The following is a 19,439-nucleotide window of genomic DNA, read 5'->3' as shown; positions in this document are numbered from 1 at the left end:
AACTCATCAATACAAGCCTCCACCTTTCAGATGCTAATAGGCGTGTCCAGCCCCTCCCCTCTCCTCCTCTCATCATCCCTCTATTCCATTCCTCCTCAAAGAGCCTCCCCCCCCCTCCCCACATGTCGCCTGGGAAGATTTGACAACCCCCCCCCCCCCCCCCCATTCACCACCATTCACCACAGGGTAGGATCTGTCCTATTCAACATCCAAGCCCCCTCCTCCCAGCATGTCCCTTTGAGGCTCGATTTAGGGGCGACTTCCACCTGCTGTCGTTGCTCCTCACCTCTCTACACCCTATGAGGCCTATTATGTACAGTGAACACCTCTCTACACCCTATGATGCCTATTATGTGCAGTGAACACCTCTCTACACCTTACGAGGCCTATAATGTACACTGTAGGGATGTTCATTTTGAAAAATTTCCAAAATCGATATTCGGTCAAAATTAACAATCAATTATCGATTATCGATCATATAGGAAAATATATATACTTATATATATATATATATTATATATATACTTATATATATATACTTAGAAAATGTTCAATTTTCATTTTTTTTTACAAAATGAATGCCTATGGCAGAAAATACGAAAGACAACGTGTTCTCCTCAATGAACTCTTTATTTCAATGTGTCTCCTCTCCAACACTGCTGTCCCCGGTGCATGCCGGTGTGAATTCCCCATGTTTAAAACAGTTTTGTTGGCACAAAGGCCCGTGCCCAGCCAGAAAACTAGAGACTATATGAAGCTCCACCTCACGTTAGTTGGCTGTGCAATGGAGTGGGGCGAGGAGGAACGAATTCCACCCAAACCTAGTCCAAAAAAAAAAAAAAAAAAAAAAAAAAAAAAAAATTATAATAACAAAATCGATCCAAATGCCACAGGATCGATTCCAATCCTTAACGATCAATTATCGATTTTCGATAATTGATGAACATCCCTAGTACAGTGAACACCTCTCTACACCCTATGAGTCATATTATGTACAGTGAACACCTCTCTACACCCTATGAGTCATATTATGTACAGTGAACACCTCTCTACACCCTATGAGGCCTATTATGTGCAGTGAACACCTCTCTCCACCCTATGAGGCCTATTATGTGCAGTGAACACCTCTCTACACCCTATGAGGCCTATTATGTGCAGTGAACACCTCTCTACACCCTATGAGTCATATTATGTACAGTGAACACCTCTCTACACCCTATGAAGCCTATTATGTACAGTGAACACCTCTCTCCACCCTATGAGGCCTACTATGTACAGTGAACACCTCTCTCCACCCTATGAGGCCTACTATGTACAGTGAACACCTCTCTACACCCTATGAGGCCTATTGTGTACAGTGAACACCTCTCTACACCCTATGATGCCTATTATGTGCAGTGAACACCTCTCTATACCCTATGAGTCATATTATGTACAGTGAACACCTCTCTACACCCTATAGGCCAGGGATAGCGGAACGCATCTGAACTTGGGGGGGCCGGGGGGCGTGTCGGGGGGGCGTGTCCCCCCCGAATCTCGGCAGCGCCGAAGAAAATTTTATGTTTTTTGGACTTTTATCCATATTTAGAAGAATATTTAATTTTAAATTAACATTAGGATTATACTGTTGTGATGTCATTATTCAGTATCTTCTCCTTTTCTAGTATTAGTATTAATATTAAATACTGAGTATCTCATGAAAAACTATTAATATTGCATCTTTTGTGTTTAGCTCCGTCTCACAGCAGGCCCGGCTCCAGAACCAAATTACAGAGGGGGCCTGCCCCTAGCTTGGGGGGGCCAAGGGGGGTCCAGGGGGATTCTCCCCCGGAAGAAGATTTTGTACATTTTAAAGTAAAATTCGTCAAACTGGTGCATTTGAGAGCAAAAGGAAGAGGCTAAATCTATGAGGAACTACACACATCTCTAATGTGTTGTGACTTTACAAATAGGCCTAAACAATTAATATTAAATGTATTTACACATTGTGCACAAATTGCATTCATTGTGACAAATTTACAATAGTTAATTAATATCCAGCCAGAATCATTGCAAATGGAGGTTCAAAGTAACAGTTAGCAATAGCATTCAGTTAATCAATGCCTAATGACAGCCAGATTCCGTTTTAAACTTTAAAACAGAAAAACGGAAAAACGTTTTTAGCACACACAAAAAAAAAAAAAAAATTGAATGGGGGGGCCAGTTTAGGGAATGGGGGGGCCCGGCCCGGTCAGGCCCCCCTCCAACGCCGGGCCTGTCTCACAGCATTGTAACATTGTAATGCAGCAAGAAAGGAAAACTACTGTAAACATTTGAACCACATTTCTTGTTTAGAACCTATAGCTAGCAACATCGCCATCTCCTGAAAAACATTAATATTGCACCTTTCTTGTGGCTACATCACAGCATCTACTGAAAAACATTTATAGTGGATCTGACTTGTTTAGTTCACTTTAGATGCACATCACATTTGAAAAACAACCAGTCGAGTGTAATAAGTAAATGAGGTTTAATTGTAAAAAAAAAAAAAAAAAAAATCTAAAAAAAAAAAAAAAAAAATCTAAAAAAAAAAAAAAAAAAAAAAAAAATTTTTTTTTTTTTTGGGAACTGAAAAGTACCCGGGCCGCGGCCCGGGTGGCCCGGGCGGTTCCGCGATCCCTGCTATAGGCTCTTTCATACACAGATCGCGGAAAAATAGCCGTTTAGGAGTCCCGTAAAGCCAGCCGCCTCGCCACAGAAATTGCTTTCACACGAGCCAAGCAGCACGGCCACATTACCGTGCTGCTCTGTACTTTCAGGTGAAATCCCCCGCTCCCGCATTGAAAGGCGAGCAGAGGGATTTCCAGCTCCTCCTAGCCCAAATTAATATTTTCATAGGTTAGTGTAGCCTAGGCTACTGTATGATGAACGAATTCAATTCAACAACAGACTTTCCTCCTTCTCCTAGTCCGCTGAGGAGATCTGTATCGGCATTTTCATTGGCTGTTTGCCGATATCATAACTTAATAAAAAAATGCTCTAATTTGCGGCTGCTGCACCTGGAAGAATCCCCTCCTACAGTAGTTCTGTGTCTGGAGCAATGTCCCGCCCACAGCGCTATCTGATTGGTTACACATCAAGCAATAGCCTATCAGAGAGCTCAGAGATGAAATCTTGACACCTCACCTCAGTGCTTTCTGTTCAGCCGCAGCCTGCACTAGACAGGGGGACAGTGCGAGGCTGCCTGAAGCGAGAGCAGCGGACTAGTTGGCTGTTGTAACTGTAACACTCACACTGTGTTAAGGTAAAGCAGCAGATATTGTCATGCCAAAGTTGTAATAAAGTTAATATACATAATAATTACCTACGCTGACATTGCAAAAACACCACGATCTTATGAGCGATTCGTATGAAGCGCTGCCTCGCACAGTGTGGTGTGTGGAGATAGGTCTGTCTATCAGTCTACTTTTTTTACTTTCACTCGTCACTTTCTTGATACATGAGGTGATTTCCCCTGTAATTTTTTTATGAATGAGCTGACCATTCGCACCTTTTCCGGCTCGCTGCGACGACCTTTCAAGTGGAGGCGGGTTGTCCGCCAATACGGCGATGTGACAACCTTTGGTGCCGGGACAAAAGGCGTACAAGAATTACCCACCAACGCGCGTTCATGCCTTTCATATAGGAGCCGCGAATCCTAATTTCCGCGCATTTTTCGGCTTTCATGGCCGGTGTGAAAGACCCTTATGATGCCTATTATGTGCAGTGAACACCTCTCTCCACCCTATGAGGCATATTATGTACAGTGAACACCTCTCTACACCCTATGAGTCATATTATGTACAGTGAACACCTCTCTACACCCTGTGAGGCCTATTATGTACAGTGAACACCTCTCTCCACCCTGTGAGGCCTATTATGTACAGTGAACACCTCTCTACACCCTATGAGTCATATTATGTACAGTGAACACCTCTCTATACCCTATGAGGCCTATTATGTACAGTGAACACCTCTCTACACCCTATGAGGCCTATTATGTACAGTAGGGCGGAGATATGCTTGCTTTTAACGAGGGGTTCGCGTGTCTTGCGTCCATTTGAGCGTCGGTTGCGCTACTGAAATGAACGCTACGCGTACGGCCCAGATGGGCACGGGATACGTGAGGCAGTCACGCATATATGGGTGCGTTCGTACATCTCACTCCCAGCGCACTCTCCAAGAGATGATGAACTGCTAAAATGCACACAGAGGAAGAGAAGAGAACTGAGGAGAGGAGCTGAGAGCAGATAGGAGTGAGCTGATTGTATGTGTAGCAGTTAGCTAACTGCTAGCTAGTAGCCTGCATTACTAAAGCTAATGACGCGTTTGTTAATTCAAACAGAAAGGGCACGCTCTGCCTCTTTGAACAGGCGCGCTCTCATTCGAGTGTAGAGCGTCAAGAATGGATTTACGAACGCACCCTCTGGCCTTAGTGTGTGTGTGTGTGTGTGTGTGTGTGTGTGCGCGTGTGGAGGGACCAATACATACCATGGATGCGGGTTGCAGTCGTTGGTATCTGTTGGATAGAACAGAGAGAAAAATAAATATGTCTGACCAAATAGCATGACGTTACAATACAACTGAAGGAGTGTCAAGAGACGCGAAGCAGAATAGAATCCTATCCAATGTACTGTATAATAAATTATAATGAGCGTACGCATTTAGACAATTGCATATTGGGGAAATTAATTAATTCAGTTCCTTTATTTTACCAGGTAGGTAAGTACATCAGTAAAATCAAAATAGTGTGAGAAAAAAAGAGTTGATGAAATATACAAGCATTTTGCCTTCGAGTTTTAAGAATAACAAAAACTACTAGTAACAATTGACTTGATATAGTGCTGGTCATAAGCACAGTGTAAGTGCATGGGGATTATTATATCTACTATATGTGCAAATGAATTGGGGTGCAAATACATTATGGGACAATGGAACAACTCAATTGAACAGAGTTTTCTGGTTCTTGTCTAATGATATTTGTTGAATATAGTGTAAAAAGTTTAGTTATGTGCCCAATGGCTTCTAATCTGCTTGTAGTAGCCGGTAACACTTTATTTGGATAGTCCGCCTATAGAGAGTCTACTAGTATTTGTAACATTTCAACAGCTTCTTATTAGTTGACATTCAACAATTCAACAGATTATTTGGTTGAATCTCAACTAATAAGAAGCTGTTAAAACAACATCTACAGACGCAGCCAAACAGTCGTTGAATGTCAACTAACACATTCACTGCCAGCCTTTTTTTTTTTACTGTAGGTAGCTTTTGCCAGAGGGTTTTTTTGAGGATTCTGGCTCATTTTACAAGAGCCAAGGATAATTTTCTGCTTGGAGTTTGTCAACACAAAGTTCACAAAAGTACTAATAGAATGTGTGCTTTCTCTGTCTAAAAGAGTTAGTTTGTAGAGTTAGTAGTTATGTAGATATTAGCCGTTGAGTACAGCATGGTTTCAGCGTCTGAGACAAAAAGCTGAGATAATCGCAGTTTTGTGAAATTCAATATCAAACAGTCACTTTAACCATTTATTTTTGGCATCAGTGAGACATCAGACATAAACAATATAGTTCTGAACAGTAATTTCCTCCATAGCAGCACCCGCACCCCCTCTCCTTACAACTCCTCCCTCCGTGGGCGTGTCTCCGTGTTTGTCAGTCACAAGCCAGTCTCTCCTGCCTGTCTGAGCAGTGAGCAGCAGCCTCTCTCTGGCGGTCCCTCGTCGGCGAGCGTGGATGTGGCTTAATCCGTTCTTGGATTTTCGGTTGAGAGCTTTGACGAAGCCTTGTGTGACTCTAGGCTTATGCTGCGCGCTTCAAAGTGTGCTTTCCACCCAGTCCACCTGTGGAAGCCCCCACCGCCGTGCGCCCGTGTGAAAGGTTTTCGCCTACAGTATGAGAATGAGGCTCGTTCGCTTCTGGGTCCTCGGTTGAGCTCAGCTGGAATGCGTGCGTTTCTGGCCAAACAACACTCAATAGTCTGAGCACCGTCGCCACTCAGTGGGTCGGCGGAATGGATTGCACACGCCCGGCGGCTCTAACAGTATAATAGAAGATGCAAAAGGGCCAGATCAAGGATCCACCGTCAAAAAAAAAAAAACGATTTTTTTGACGTATCCATACGTCGCTGGCAGTTAACGGTTGGATTCTGCTTGACGTATGCATACGTCGCTGGCAGTTAACGTGCTAATAAGAAGCTGTTGAAATGATACAAAAACTCTGTAGTGTATTTGTGTGTATTTGAGCAGTCAGCGCCTTTCTGCAATTCATTCTCTATGGTAAGGAGTCGCTAAGCGCGCTCCTCTTTTAAGGGCCGCACCCGCTGACCAGGCTACGCTCCATCATGAACAATGACTCTCACCCACTCCACGGCGTGCTGGTCAAACACAGGAGCACGTTCAGTGAGAGGCTGATCCCACCCAGATGCACCACAGAGAGGCACAGGAAATCATTCCTGCCTGTGGCCATTGGACTCTTTAACGCCTCACTAAGAAGAGCACCTCGGAGACACTCAGTCTCTCTGAGACTGAGTCAGCCGATAGGTTAGCTGTGCTTTAGTTACGTCACACGTAATGTGCAATTTGATTTAATTTAATTCCAGTAAGCACCAATTTTATTTTATTGCATTTTATTGTATTGACTGTTTTTTACGTTTAGGGAGATACTGTGTGATACTGTGTTATGCTATGTTGTGTTATGTGGATATTTCATGCCTGAGTGCGAGCAACTGCAACTTGTCCCAATTTCCCCCCGGGGATCATTAAAGTCTTTCTGATTCTGATTCTGATTTAAGCGCTCTTGGCGGCTAGTGTTTTTGGGCGGAGCGCTCTGGGCGCATCAAGCTGAAAAAAGTGTGTCACTGCAAAACCAGGCGGGGCGCCGCTCTCGGGTATTTTAGACCGAGGCCTTGATTTGCATACAATGTTTGAACTGAACTGAACATGCAAACGACAGACAAAAAAAAAAAAAAGAAACGCTCTGTGCACTGTGGTCTGTGCGCGCTGGAAACACTCTGGACTTGATGTCCAAAGCATTCAGATCTGAAAAGCAGGTTCCCTATGGACACAGCCACTAAGTGGTGAGGGATTAGTGGGACACTGACTCTGGCCACAGGTGGGGTCTTCCCAGCCCTCTTTGCAGATGCAGGTGAAGGTGTCTCCTCCTCCCACGCACGTCCCGCCGTTGGAACAGGGGCTGGAGGCACAGGTGCTGTTCTTGGCTGCAGAGCAACAAGAGAGGAGATGAGTCAGAGATCGCGGAGGTGCTGCGAATTGTACCAACAAATAAATCACAGCCACGTGTTGATTTAGCAGCAGTCAAGTGAGAAAAATGTAATAGAAGCTTTGTAGAAAAGCCATCACATTATTTCTGATATGTGTCGTTTACCTGTACCAAACTGGTCACCTCCATGACCTACCTATGCATAGGTACGGCCCCTTATCCCAAGCCCCGCCCCTTCTTTGCCCCCACCCCCCTTGACCCTTCCCCTGCAGCCACTCCCCCTACCCCCCCCTTGAACCCCGACTCTCTACGATCTGTATATCCCTAGCAATGACCCCTTTTCCCTAGCCCCGCCCCCTAGTTTCATGCTACAAACGGATGGACAGACACACGTGTATAGAAGTGGCTGCAACGCTTAAATAGGGCATCTATGTACACACTTGTACAATTAGCATGCGGTATCATGGCATCTTCTCACAGTTTGTCCTCATTTATGTGCAACCGTTTCATTTCAGCTCAGCGTTAGTGAGGGTCTCTACTGTGTTTTGCTGTCACACTCGTTTCTCTCCTCTCGGTGCACACCAGACGAGACATCGAAGTGAGCTGAAGGTAGCAACCTACATAGCCTGACACACATCCTAGTTCTGTTGACCATCTCTGCCTTTTAATTGGATCGCCCCCCCCCCCCCCCCCCCCACAACCAGCAACGCTAGGGGAAACACCTGACACCTGTTGAAACCCCCCTCTTTGTAGTTATCAAAACAACATGGCTGCCAATGAGAAAAGACATTCTTTTCTTCCTTCCTCTAAAACGTGCCTCTCTGTTTGACAGCAGCGATATACTGTTACATTCAAAATCAGCATATCAGCATATCAGCCTTCCACCTTTGATACAATAGGTATGGTGCAGATTGTTTGACTACATTATCACATTTTGATGTTTCAACATGTTGTTAGTATGATCTTTGAAGTCAACTTGTTTTAGCATCGCATGGTCTAAATACCTGCTGCCAAATGTGCCAAGAAGAAGATTATTGAGGAAACATCAAAAATGGTCAAAATTAAAGATATGACTATCAGCCCAAAATATCAGCTTTCGGGCAGCTTCAGTCCAAAAAAATATCTTCAGAATCCTTCAACAAAAACAAAACCCCATAGTGGTCGTGCCCTAATATACACACATTCCGAGCCTCACCTGTGTTGCACGTGTTCCCCGCCCAGCCAGGTGGGCACGCACAGCGGAAGACATCGCCGTGGTCGTAGCAGGTCCCACCGTTGCTGCAGGTGGTGGCGTCACACTGGCTCTCCCCTAAACCAATCAAATACAACACTCCAGTCACATGATGTTGATGCGGTGCTTGTGCATACTATGGAACAGGATCCTGCCAGTGCCACTGCACACACACACACACACACACACACAGGTTGGCATAACTCACGGGAGTGGCAGGTCTTGCCCTTCCAGTTGTCGGCACACTCGCAGTAGAAGTCGTTGACGAGGTCGACGCAGCGTCCGCCGTTCTTGCACGGGTTACGCCTGCACTCGTTGACATCTGAGAGAGCGGGGTGGCAGGAAAGGAATAGGTTCACAAGGTTAGCTTAGCGCTAACCTGTTTAAAATGCTGCAAAACCTGATGACCTAGTTATGATCAAGCTTCAGTTTAGTAACAAGCGCAACCCTTGAAGTCGACGGCGCAGTGGGTGTGGCCATTCAGCTTGATGGCAGCACGTCTGCTCCCACCACCCACGTCCCCCTAGCCACTCCCACTACTCACCCCTCAAATCCTGACTCTCTACCACCTTCCTATCCCCAACTACGGCCCCTTTACCCTAGCCTCACTAAACGTCCCTGAGTGACTGAGTGTCATGGGTTTGCCATCTTCTGACCCCGGCGGGGGCCTGCTGGCCCAGCGCTGTGGGAAAAACAAGACGGGAGAGGAACTCACTGAGGTCGCAGAGTCGTCCCTCCCAGCCGTCGGGACAGAAGCACTGGAAGGAGTTCACTCCGTCGATGCAGGTCCCGCCGTTTCTGCAGGGGGCGCTAATGCAGTCGTTGATATCTACAAAAAAGTAACGCAAATGGTTAATATCTCCTATCTTTGAAATTCAAGTCTACAAATGTCTTGAGCGCTGAGACTGTGAGGAGGTGTGTGCAGAGGAGACGTACTCTCGTGGCAGTAGATGCCGCTGAAGCCCGGGTCACAGGCGCAGGAGAAGTTGCCGGCCGGCTGGCTGATGCAGCGTCCTCGCGGCCCGCACACGTTGGAGGAGATGTGCCGCACCTCGACCGAGTCGTTGGTCGCCACGGCGATGGTGCAGCTGTCGATCGCTGTGGGGACGAAAAACACACAAAAAAAGGTTCTTATTTAATGATTTTCATTCACATATAAAGGGACTCCAAGTCTGATCTCGTCTGTTCTACAGCTGCAACAGTTAGACGATTCATCGATTGGTAGATCGACAGACAATTAATAGCCAACTATTTTTATAATCAACATTTTCTCGTTACAGCTTCATAAATGTGAATATTTTCTGGTCTCTTTGGTCTTATGACTAATGTAATATTCTCTTTGGCTTGTGGACTGTGGGTAGGACATAAGAAGACATTTGAGGATGTCATCTTGGGCTTTGGGGAAAAAGTGATCAGACTTTCTTCACCATTTTGTGACATTTTATAAACCAAATCGATTAGTCGAGAAAATAATCAACAGATGAATCGATAATGGAAATAATAGTTAGTCGCTCTACGCCATCGCTGAATCGGGTCTGGTCACCTTGACACGGGGTGGTCCGGCAGTGGTCCTTGAGGCGGGCGCAGGTCTTTCCCTCGTAGCCTTCGGGACAGGCGCAGTAGAAGTCCTGGGCCATGCTGTGGCACCTGGCCTCGTTCTCGCACGGGTTTGGATCGCAAGGATCTGAGGGCGACCAGCCGGGGACCTGCGGAGAGTCAGGAGGATATCTCGTGTTTACCACACTGAGCACGGAGAAGAGGAGAGGTTAAGACTAAGGCAGAATGAAAGCCAAGGTGCGGGCGAGCAGCTTAGCCCGGCTCCCGGCGGCCCGGGCAAATGGAAAAGGTAAGCGGACAAGCAGGTAAGCCCCAGACACTTTCCCTAAGCTCATCAAGGGAATCCACGCTGGTCAGCCTTACATCTCTGTCCCGCTTAATCCCTGACACGCAAAGAGAGAGAGGGAGAGAAAGAGAAAGAGAGAGGGATGGAGAGAGATAGAGAGGGACAGAGAGAGAAAAAGAGGGATGGAGAGAGAGAGAGAGAGAGACAGAGACAGAGGGATGGAGAGAGAGAGAGGGACAGAGAGAGAAAAAGAGGGATGGAGAGAGAGAGAGAGACAGAGACAGAGGGATGGAGAGAGAGAGAGGGACAGAGAGAGAAAAAGAGGGATGAGAGAGAGAGAGAAAGAGAGGGATGGAGAGAGAGACAGAGAGATTGCCTGGGCCCAGACCTTCGAATCCGCCCACTTTGCGGAGTTGAGTTTGGCTGCTCTTGGTCTGGCATCATCATTTAAGCAAATTCCTTTTATTTGGTTTTACCAGCGATTCTCCAATCAGCGCCGAGGGGGACTAACGATTGGCCAATCAGCATCAATAAACAAACCCAACGGGCGGGACTTAAGCAGTTGTCAAGTGCGCCGAGGAGTAACGTCAGCAACAACAATGGCCACCTGCTTTCGAGGACGTTTTAATAAATGGATTAAAAGTACAATTACTTTGAAATCTGAACGCCACACTGCTTGGGAGGCAATTATTCAAAGGGGAGATGTTTTTTGTAGAGCCCGACCGATATATCGGTCCACCGATATTGGCCGATAACCGATATATCGGTATCAGCCGATATGTTGGCCGTTATGCAGATATTTTTTTATTTTGTATTTTTTAAGTCATAGACAACATGTTGTGTATATTTGATATTTTTTCTTAATTCAAGTTATACTTTCTATTTGTTCTATTTGAAACAGACTGGAGTAACTAAGGATAGATTGGTGAAACAGACTGGAGTAACTAAGGATAGATCGATGAAACAGAGGGCGATCTCAGACTAGAAGATGGTAAATGAGTGTAAGGAGTTAACAATTCAGTGTGATGTGAGGCTAAGAGAGAGAGACACAGAGAGAAAGGAAAGCGTTATGAGGGCAGGTCATGGTGACACATGTATTTCCTGTGGTGCGACGTCACGCAGAGCCACAGTGATCATAATGACAAGATGATGTGTGACTCCTCCGTGAGGCCGTGGTGACATCTTTTGTCCTTACATGCTCCCGTGTAGAGGTCAGAGGTCAAGAGAAAATACAGTTTCTGTAAACTGAAACCTGCTGGGCATAAACTGCCATTTAAGGCGCTGAGCGCCAGAGTGGTGCAGGCCAACAGGGTGGGTGAAGTGTTTTTGGTCACACACGCGCGCGCGCGCACACACACACACACACACACACACACACACACACACACACAGTTTATTTTACTCGAAGTGACAGGGCCAAATACATCCATTCTATCTTGTTTGGTAGCTGGAGTGTGTGTGTGGAGTGTGTGTGTGTGTGTGTGTGTGTGTGTGTGTGTGTGTGTGTGTGTGTGTGTGTGTGTGTTCGGTGGGGAAAACCATGTCTGGGGGTAGGGGCGTCTATAAATCTTCAGCATATTACTGTAATGCACCATCCACAGCATAGAGGCCTTTACACACAATGAGCATCAATAATAACATCAATACTATTGTTCAAACCTACATCCAGCCATTGCATCAGTGCTACATTTCACTGAGCTCAATTGCGGCATATTCTTTCCTCGGATCAAGGTCGATTTCTGCGAGTTTTGGCCTCAGATCTAATTTACATAGACGGAGGCGGAGACGATACTGTACTGGCGTGATGACAAGAGTGAATACCAACAGAAGAATATTGCAGGGGATTTTGGCACATTTTTTTGGGCCGCTACCCACACGTTTAGCTGTGTTGCTCATTCCACGAAGGCACGATCCTTACAAGTTGTATTTCGTTGTAAAGGTGACTAATCAAGCTTTTCAACGATATAAAATACAATACCAATTGGTATTATTAAAGGGGGGAAATAATCGACCGAAATAACGTTTCCGAACTTTTTTTGGGGAGTTTAGTATACAGGCAGCATCAGAGTACTGTAGTATAGACGGTTTTCACCAGAGCACAACCCCACATCACTTCCTTTTTCTCAGCATTCGGCAAACTGCAGAAATATTCACTCGACATCGTTACTTTTGTTTTCACTGCTCAGCTGTATAGACGGTTTTCACAGAATGGTCAGTCCTGCTCTTGAATGTTTCTTTTTCTTTTATGTCCATAGCAAACACTGCAACAGGAAGTGAGCGGGGTTCAATTTAGAATGTTTTTGTTGTCAAGTTAAAACAGTCTATACATGCAGCATCAGAGTCTTGTAGTATACAGGCAGCATCAGAGCCTTGTAGTATACAGGCAGCATCAGAGTCTTGTAGTATACAGACAGCATCAGAGTCTTGTAGTATACAGACAGCATCAGAGTCATGTAGTATACATGCAGCATCAGAGTCTTGTAGTATACAGGCAGCATCAGAGTCTTGTAGTATACAGGCAGCATCAGAGTCTTGTAGTATACAGGCAGCATCAGAGTCTTGTAGTATACAGACAGCATCAGAGTCTTGTAGTATACAGACAGCATCAGAGTCTTGTAGTATACAGGCAGCATCAGAGTATTGTAGTATACAGGCAGCATCAGAGTATTGTAGTATACAGACAGCATCAGAGTCTTGTAGTATACAGACAACATCCGAGTCTTGTAGTATACAGGCAGCATCAGAGTCTTGTAGTATACAGGCAGCATCAGAGTCTTGTAGTATACAGGCAGCATCAGGGTCTTGTAGTATACAGACAGCATCAGAGTCTTGTAGTATACAGGCAGCATCAGAGTATTGTAGTATACAGGCAGCATCAGAGTATTGTAGTATACAGGCAGCATCAGAGTCTTGTAGTATACAGACAGCATCAGAGTCTTGTAGTATACAGACAGCATCAGAGTCTTATAGTATACAGACAGCATCAGAGTCTTGTAGTATACAGACAGCATCAGAGTCTTGTAGTATACAGACAGCATCAGAGTCTTGTAGTATACAGACAGCATCAGAGTATTGTAGTATACAGACAGCATCAGTCTTATAGTATACAGACAGCATCAGAGTCTTGTAGTATACAGACAGCATCAGAGTCTTGTAGTATACAGACAGCATCAGAGTATTGTAGTATACAGGCAGCATCAGAGTCTTGTAGTATACAGGCAGCATCAGAGTCTTGTAGTATACAGACAGCATCAGAGTCTTGTAGTATACAGACAGCATCAGAGTCTTATAGTATACAGACAGCATCAGAGTCTTGTAGTATACAGACAGCATCAGAGTCTTGTAGTATACAGACAGCATCAGAGTCTTGTAGTATACAGGCAGCATCAGAGTCTTGTAGTATACAGACAGCATCAGAGTCTTGTAGTATACAGACAGCATCAGAGTCTTGTAGTATACAGGCAGCATCAGGGTCTTGTAGTATACAGGCAGCATCAGAGTCTTGTAGTATACAGGCAGCATCAGAGTCATGTAGTATACAGGCAGCATCAGAGTCTTGTAGTATACAGACAGCATCAGAGTCATGTAGTATACAGACAGCATCAGAGTCTTGTAGTATACAGACAGCATCAGAGTCATGTAGTATACAGGCAGCATCAGAGTCTTGTAGTATACAGGCAGCATCAGAGTCATGTAGTATACAGGCAGCATCAGAGTCTTGTAGTATACAGACAGCATCAGAGTCATGTAGTATACAGGCAGCATCAGAGTCTTGTAGTATACAGACAGCATCAGAGTCTTGTAGTATACAGACAGCATCAGAGTCATGTAGTATACAGACAGCATCAGAGTCTTGTAGTATACAGACAGCATCAGAGTCTTGTAGTATACAGACAGCATCAGAGTCATGTAGTATACAGGCAGCATCAGAGTCTTGTAGTATACAGACAGCATCAGGGTCTTGTAGTATACAGACAGCATCAGAGTCTTGTAGTATACAGACAGCATCAGAGTCTTGTAGTATACAGGCAGCATCAGAGTCTTGTAGTATACAGACAGCATCAGAGTCTTGTAGTATACAGGCAGCATCAGAGTCTTGTAGTATACAGACAGCATCAGAGTCATGTAGTATACAGGCAGCATCAGAGTCTTGTAGTATACAGACAGCATCAGGGTCTTGTAGTATACAGACAGCATCAGAGTCTTGTAGTATACAGACAGCATCAGAGTCATGTAGTATACAGGCAGCATCAGAGTCTTGTAGTATACAGGCAGCATCAGAGTCTTGTAGTATACAGACAGCATCAGGGTCTTGTAGTATACAGACAGCATCAGAGTCTTGTAGTATACAGACAGCATCAGAGTATTGTAGTATACAGACAGCATCAGAGTCTTGTAGTATACAGACAGCATCAGAGTCTTGTAGTATACAGGCAGCATCAGAGTCTTGTAGTATACAGACAGCATCAGAGTCATGTAGTATACAGGCAGCATCAGAGTCTTGTAGTATACAGACAGCATCAGGGTCTTGTAGTATACAGACAGCATCAGGGTCTTGTAGTATACAGACAGCATCAGAGTCTTGTAGTATACAGACAGCATCAGAGTCTTGTAGTATACAGACAGCATCAGGGTCTTGTAGTATGCAGGCAGCAGGCCAGCATCAGCCTCATATTTATAGTGGAGAGGCTAAATCAGGATTGGCTCCCGACCAGCAATGTCCTCCATTCAGGGCCCAGGAGGAGCGCTGGAGTGTCAGTTTCCTCACTGCTAACCTACATTAGCTTCAGACATCTCGTTAGAGAGGCTGCTGCAAGAACAGCAACATGGCAAAGTCAGGACAAAGATACGCTTGATCAGTGACCCGATGTGCTTTAAAGACATCTATGTAGAAGTTTGTAATGAGGGACGCACTCGACCAGTGATTCTCAACCCTTTTCATATCAAGGACCCCTACTTTAGTCCACATTTGTGCCTCTGATCCCCCTATATGATGAGATTTTGTGTCTCGGACCCAAATATGCGAATATATATATATATATATGTACTGTATATATTTTGATAAGATTGTGTCCAGAATTCCATGACTATCCGTATTGTAGGTCGAGAGATAACAGTGAAACTATGATCAACAATCACCTTTTTTTTTTGCATGTTTTTTTTTAGCGGGGGGTTCCTATCTGGAGGAGAAACCCCAGGCGAGCACGGGGAGAAGATACAAACTGCACACAAGAGATGCCCTTTTTGATGACCCCACCTGGGCAGTAGGCACTGAGAACATGGGGATGGGGACACACCCTCAGCGCCCAGTGTCCCAGGCGGGAATCGAACCCAGGACCTTCTTGCTGTGAAGCAAGAAGGCCCTCAAATGTGTGTCTTCCCCAAGATCTGCCTGCTTCCCTAAATGCATATGCCAGTCGTTAGGGGCGCAATTTCCAATCTTGGCACAGGTGTAGTGTGTCCCAGGTTTAACGGCACCATTACCCCATATGTTCCCATACAGTACGGCCCCTGACTGTCGTTTACATCCATAACCGTGGGTGAAACACGAGCCTCACCTCACACAGCTCTCCAGAGAGACTCACCTCACACAGCTCTCCAGAGAGACTCACCTCACACAGCTCTCCAGAGAAAGACTCACCTCACACAGCTCTCCAGAGAGACTCACCGCACACAGCTCTCCAGAGAGACTCACCTCACACATCTCTCCAGAGAGACTCACCTCACACAGCTCTCCAGAGAGACTCACCGCACACAGCTCTCCAGAAAGACTCACCTCACACAGCTCTCCAGAGAGACTCACCTCACACATCTCTCCAGAGAGACTCACCTCACACAGCTCTCCAGAGAGACTCACCTCACACATCTCTCCAGAGAGACTCACCTCACCAGAGAGAGCCTCACCTCACACAGCTCTCCAGAGAGACTCACCTCACACAGCTCTCCAGAGAGACTCACCTCACACAGCTCTCCAGAGAGACTCACCTCACACAGCTCTCCAGAGAGACTCACCTCACACAGCTCTCCAGAGAGACTCACTTCACACAGTTCTCTAGAGAGACTCACCTCACACAGTTCTCTAGAGAGACTCACCTCACACAGCTCTCCAGAGAGACTCACCTCACACAGCTCTCCAGAGAGACTCACCTCACACAGCTCTCCAGAGAGAGACTCACCTCACACAGCTCTCTAGAGAGAGACTCACCTCACACAGCTCTCCAGAGAGACTCACCTCACACAGCTCTCCAGAGAGAGACTCACCTCACACAGCTCTCCAGAGAGACTCACTTCACACAGCTCTCCAGAGAGAGACTCACCTCACACAGCTCTCCAGAGAGAGACTCACCTCACACAGCTCTCCAGAGAGACTCACCTCACACAGCTCTCCAGAGAGACTCACCTCACACAGCTCTCCAGAGAGACTCACTACACACAGCTCTCCAGAGAGACTCACCTCACACAGCTCTCCAGAGAGAGACTCACCTCACACAGCTCTCCAGAGAGACTCACCTCACACAGCTCTCCAGAGAGACTCACCTCACACAGCTCTCCAGAGAGACTCACCTCACACAGCTCTCCAGAGAGAGACTCACCTCACACAGCTCTCCAGAGAGACTCACCTCACACAGCTCTCCAGAGAGACTCACTACACACAGCTCTCCAGAGAGAGACTCACCTCACACAGCTCTCCAGAGAGACTCACCTCACACAGCTCTCCAGAGAATTCAGTCGGGCACTGGCACACAAAGCTGTCCATCACGGTGTGGCAGCGCCCGCCATTCTGGCATGGCGCGCTGTCGCATTTGTTGCGCTGGATTTCACAGTGGGCGCCAACGAAACCCGGGCGGCACTGGCAGTGGTGGCCCCTCGCACCCTCCTGGACGAGGCAGAGAGAAGACGGGGTTGCCGAGGGTACATGTGTGTACATACTAGACATACATGTGCGCAGTATGTCTAGTATCATGATTTATCTACTAGCAAATGGAATCACAGTCCAGTTGCAATTAAAGAATAAGTTAACTTATTATTTTCACTTTCGGCTCACGGCTACGGTGAAGATTTCATCAGAAAACGGGGTGTAAATCACATCATGTCAAGTCAAGTTGACATCTCAGGGCTTATGAAGACTTAAGCCAAATGATTTGGAGGGTGGGCATATGTATGTATATATATATATTTTTTTTGTTTACGTTTGAAAGTTGGTTACCATTCACTTCAGTTGTTTTACAAGAATGCTGTCACTTTGTTTCCCTGGAAAACTCCACAAAGGTTTTGTGGACTGAAAAACTTCACCCGACCTTCCACCGGCATGGGGGTGAGTAGATAATGACCAAATTTTAAATTTTTGGGTGAACTTATCCTTTAACATCCATAAGATGGGGGGCTGGGGGGGGGGGGGGGGGGTTCGTAGACCATCTAGTGACAGAGGAGAACTTTTAACAAGTTTCTAATACCAAGACGAGACTAGTTTTTGAGTTATGTTACAATTCAATTCAATTTTTCTGACAGTTTCCGGCTTAATTTATTCGCAAATGCGACTGCTTGCATGCTTATGAAGGCAATTCCCTCCCTATGGACTTCACTTGGTCTCATTTGAAACAGAAGACATTGGAACATCCGTACCTTGCACGTCGCTCCATTCTGGCACTTGCCGTGGCAGCCACCGACATCTGCAAGTGCAAACAGAGACACACATCACTGACACATTCAAGAGGTAAACAAACCGTGGCTCATAGATCACCTCAACACCACGATGTGCGCCATCTACAGGGTGGAATGTGCACAGGCTAAGTTAAAGATGGGAAAGGAGTCATTAGCGGAGCTGAATCGGTGCCAGAAAGACCTTTTAGATATAAGACTCCTAGAGAGAGAAGTGGGCATGCAGGGGCAGCCATTGTGACGGGGAGGAGAGAGTACCACATCCGGGGAGGAGGAGGAGGAGAGTGATGCTGAAAAGGCACCTATGTTATGTGTCCTAAAAGGCGAAAGAGAAGCCTGCTGACAGGAGCCGAGGGAATAGGAAGAGGAGGGGCCAGTGGAAAAAGAGAGAAATGCAGGAAGTGACGTGGAGGGAGAAATACTGACTGATGTCACAGTTCTGTCCGGACCATTCGCTGAAACAGTCGCAGAGATATCCGCCAATCAAATTTCTGCAAGAGTAAGCGTTCACACAGGGACTCCTCGCACACTCGTTCGCATCTGTGGAGGCAGAAGTAAAGCGAGTCCGTCACATGACAGGAAGTACAGCGAGTCCGTCACATGACAGGAAGTACAGTGAGTCCGTCACATGACAGCAAGTACAGTGAGTCCGTCACATGACAGGAAGTACAGTGAGTCCGTCACATGACAGGAAGTACAGTGAGTCCGTCACATGACAGAGCGAGGTCGAGTCCTGAAATCCAAGCCAACACATCACCCAAACAAAGAGATACTAAAATAATAATAAACGCCTGGGGTCAAACTCAATTTTGCACATAAGCGCCGGTCTTCCAATAACAGCCGGGGGCGGTTATTAGAATTTTTTTCCAGTGATCCCAATAGACTACTTGCACAACTCCATTACTTCCTGAAATGAGTAGGGCATCTTGGTTTCCTGTCCTACACTATTGGATGAACTGATTAATGTCAGGTGTGCCTGATCACTGTTGTTGTGACTGCAGCAGTCATAGGGGTATATTTACCATATTATGAGCATTTTGATACTGCTGACCAGGAAATCTGTACAAAAAATAATAATCGCCTGGGTCAATTGTGTACAATAAAGAAATAACCGCCTGACTCCAATTGCCGCCTGGTCTCCTTTAAACGCCTGGGGTCAAACTCGATTTAGCATAATAAATGCCCGGGCCCTTATTGGAGGTTTTACGGTATATATATATAGTATAACAGTACAGGGGTTTTCAAAGTGGAGGCGGGCCTCCCCAGGGAGGCTCCAAACAGTTACAGGGGAGGCTCAGTGAATCAAAGTGAAAACAATATTACATTAGTTATTACAAAAGTTTGTATGTGATTTGGTTATAGAGATTCAGAGATACAGTAGTTTGGGGGAATTTGAGTGTTTTCCGCACTTTTCCAGAGTCAGAAATAAATAAATGCCTTCAGACAGACTTTTTTTTATGTATTTGTAGTC

The 19,439-nt window shown here is 45.9% G+C and overlaps 1 protein-coding gene across 1 annotated transcript in view; it reads right to left on the bottom strand.

Moving 5' to 3' along the window:
• The window catches only part of jag2b (jagged canonical Notch ligand 2b), a gene marked incomplete at its 5' end in the record, with an annotated part of 102,037 nt that overhangs the window by 7,521 nt on the left and 75,077 nt on the right, over nt 1–19,439 (bottom strand). Inside the window, 10 exons of the mRNA XM_083642742.1 lie at nt 4,510–4,537; nt 7,117–7,233; nt 8,431–8,544; nt 8,675–8,788; nt 9,182–9,295; nt 9,403–9,564; nt 10,010–10,172; nt 17,013–17,186; nt 17,933–17,979; nt 18,395–18,508. Of these exons, the coding sequence (XP_083498868.1) occupies nt 4,510–4,537; nt 7,117–7,233; nt 8,431–8,544; nt 8,675–8,788; nt 9,182–9,295; nt 9,403–9,564; nt 10,010–10,172; nt 17,013–17,186; nt 17,933–17,979; nt 18,395–18,508 (1,147 nt within the window). The remainder of the gene's footprint in view (nt 1–4,509; nt 4,538–7,116; nt 7,234–8,430; nt 8,545–8,674; nt 8,789–9,181; nt 9,296–9,402; nt 9,565–10,009; nt 10,173–17,012; nt 17,187–17,932; nt 17,980–18,394; nt 18,509–19,439) is intronic.

Source organism: Poromitra crassiceps (genome assembly GCF_964638095.1).
Source record: "Poromitra crassiceps genome assembly, chromosome: 9".
Classification (NCBI taxonomy): domain Eukaryota; kingdom Metazoa; phylum Chordata; class Actinopteri; order Beryciformes; family Melamphaidae; genus Poromitra; species Poromitra crassiceps.
Note: the sequence above shows the minus strand (reverse complement) of the source record. Positions and strands in the feature narration are given on the sequence as shown.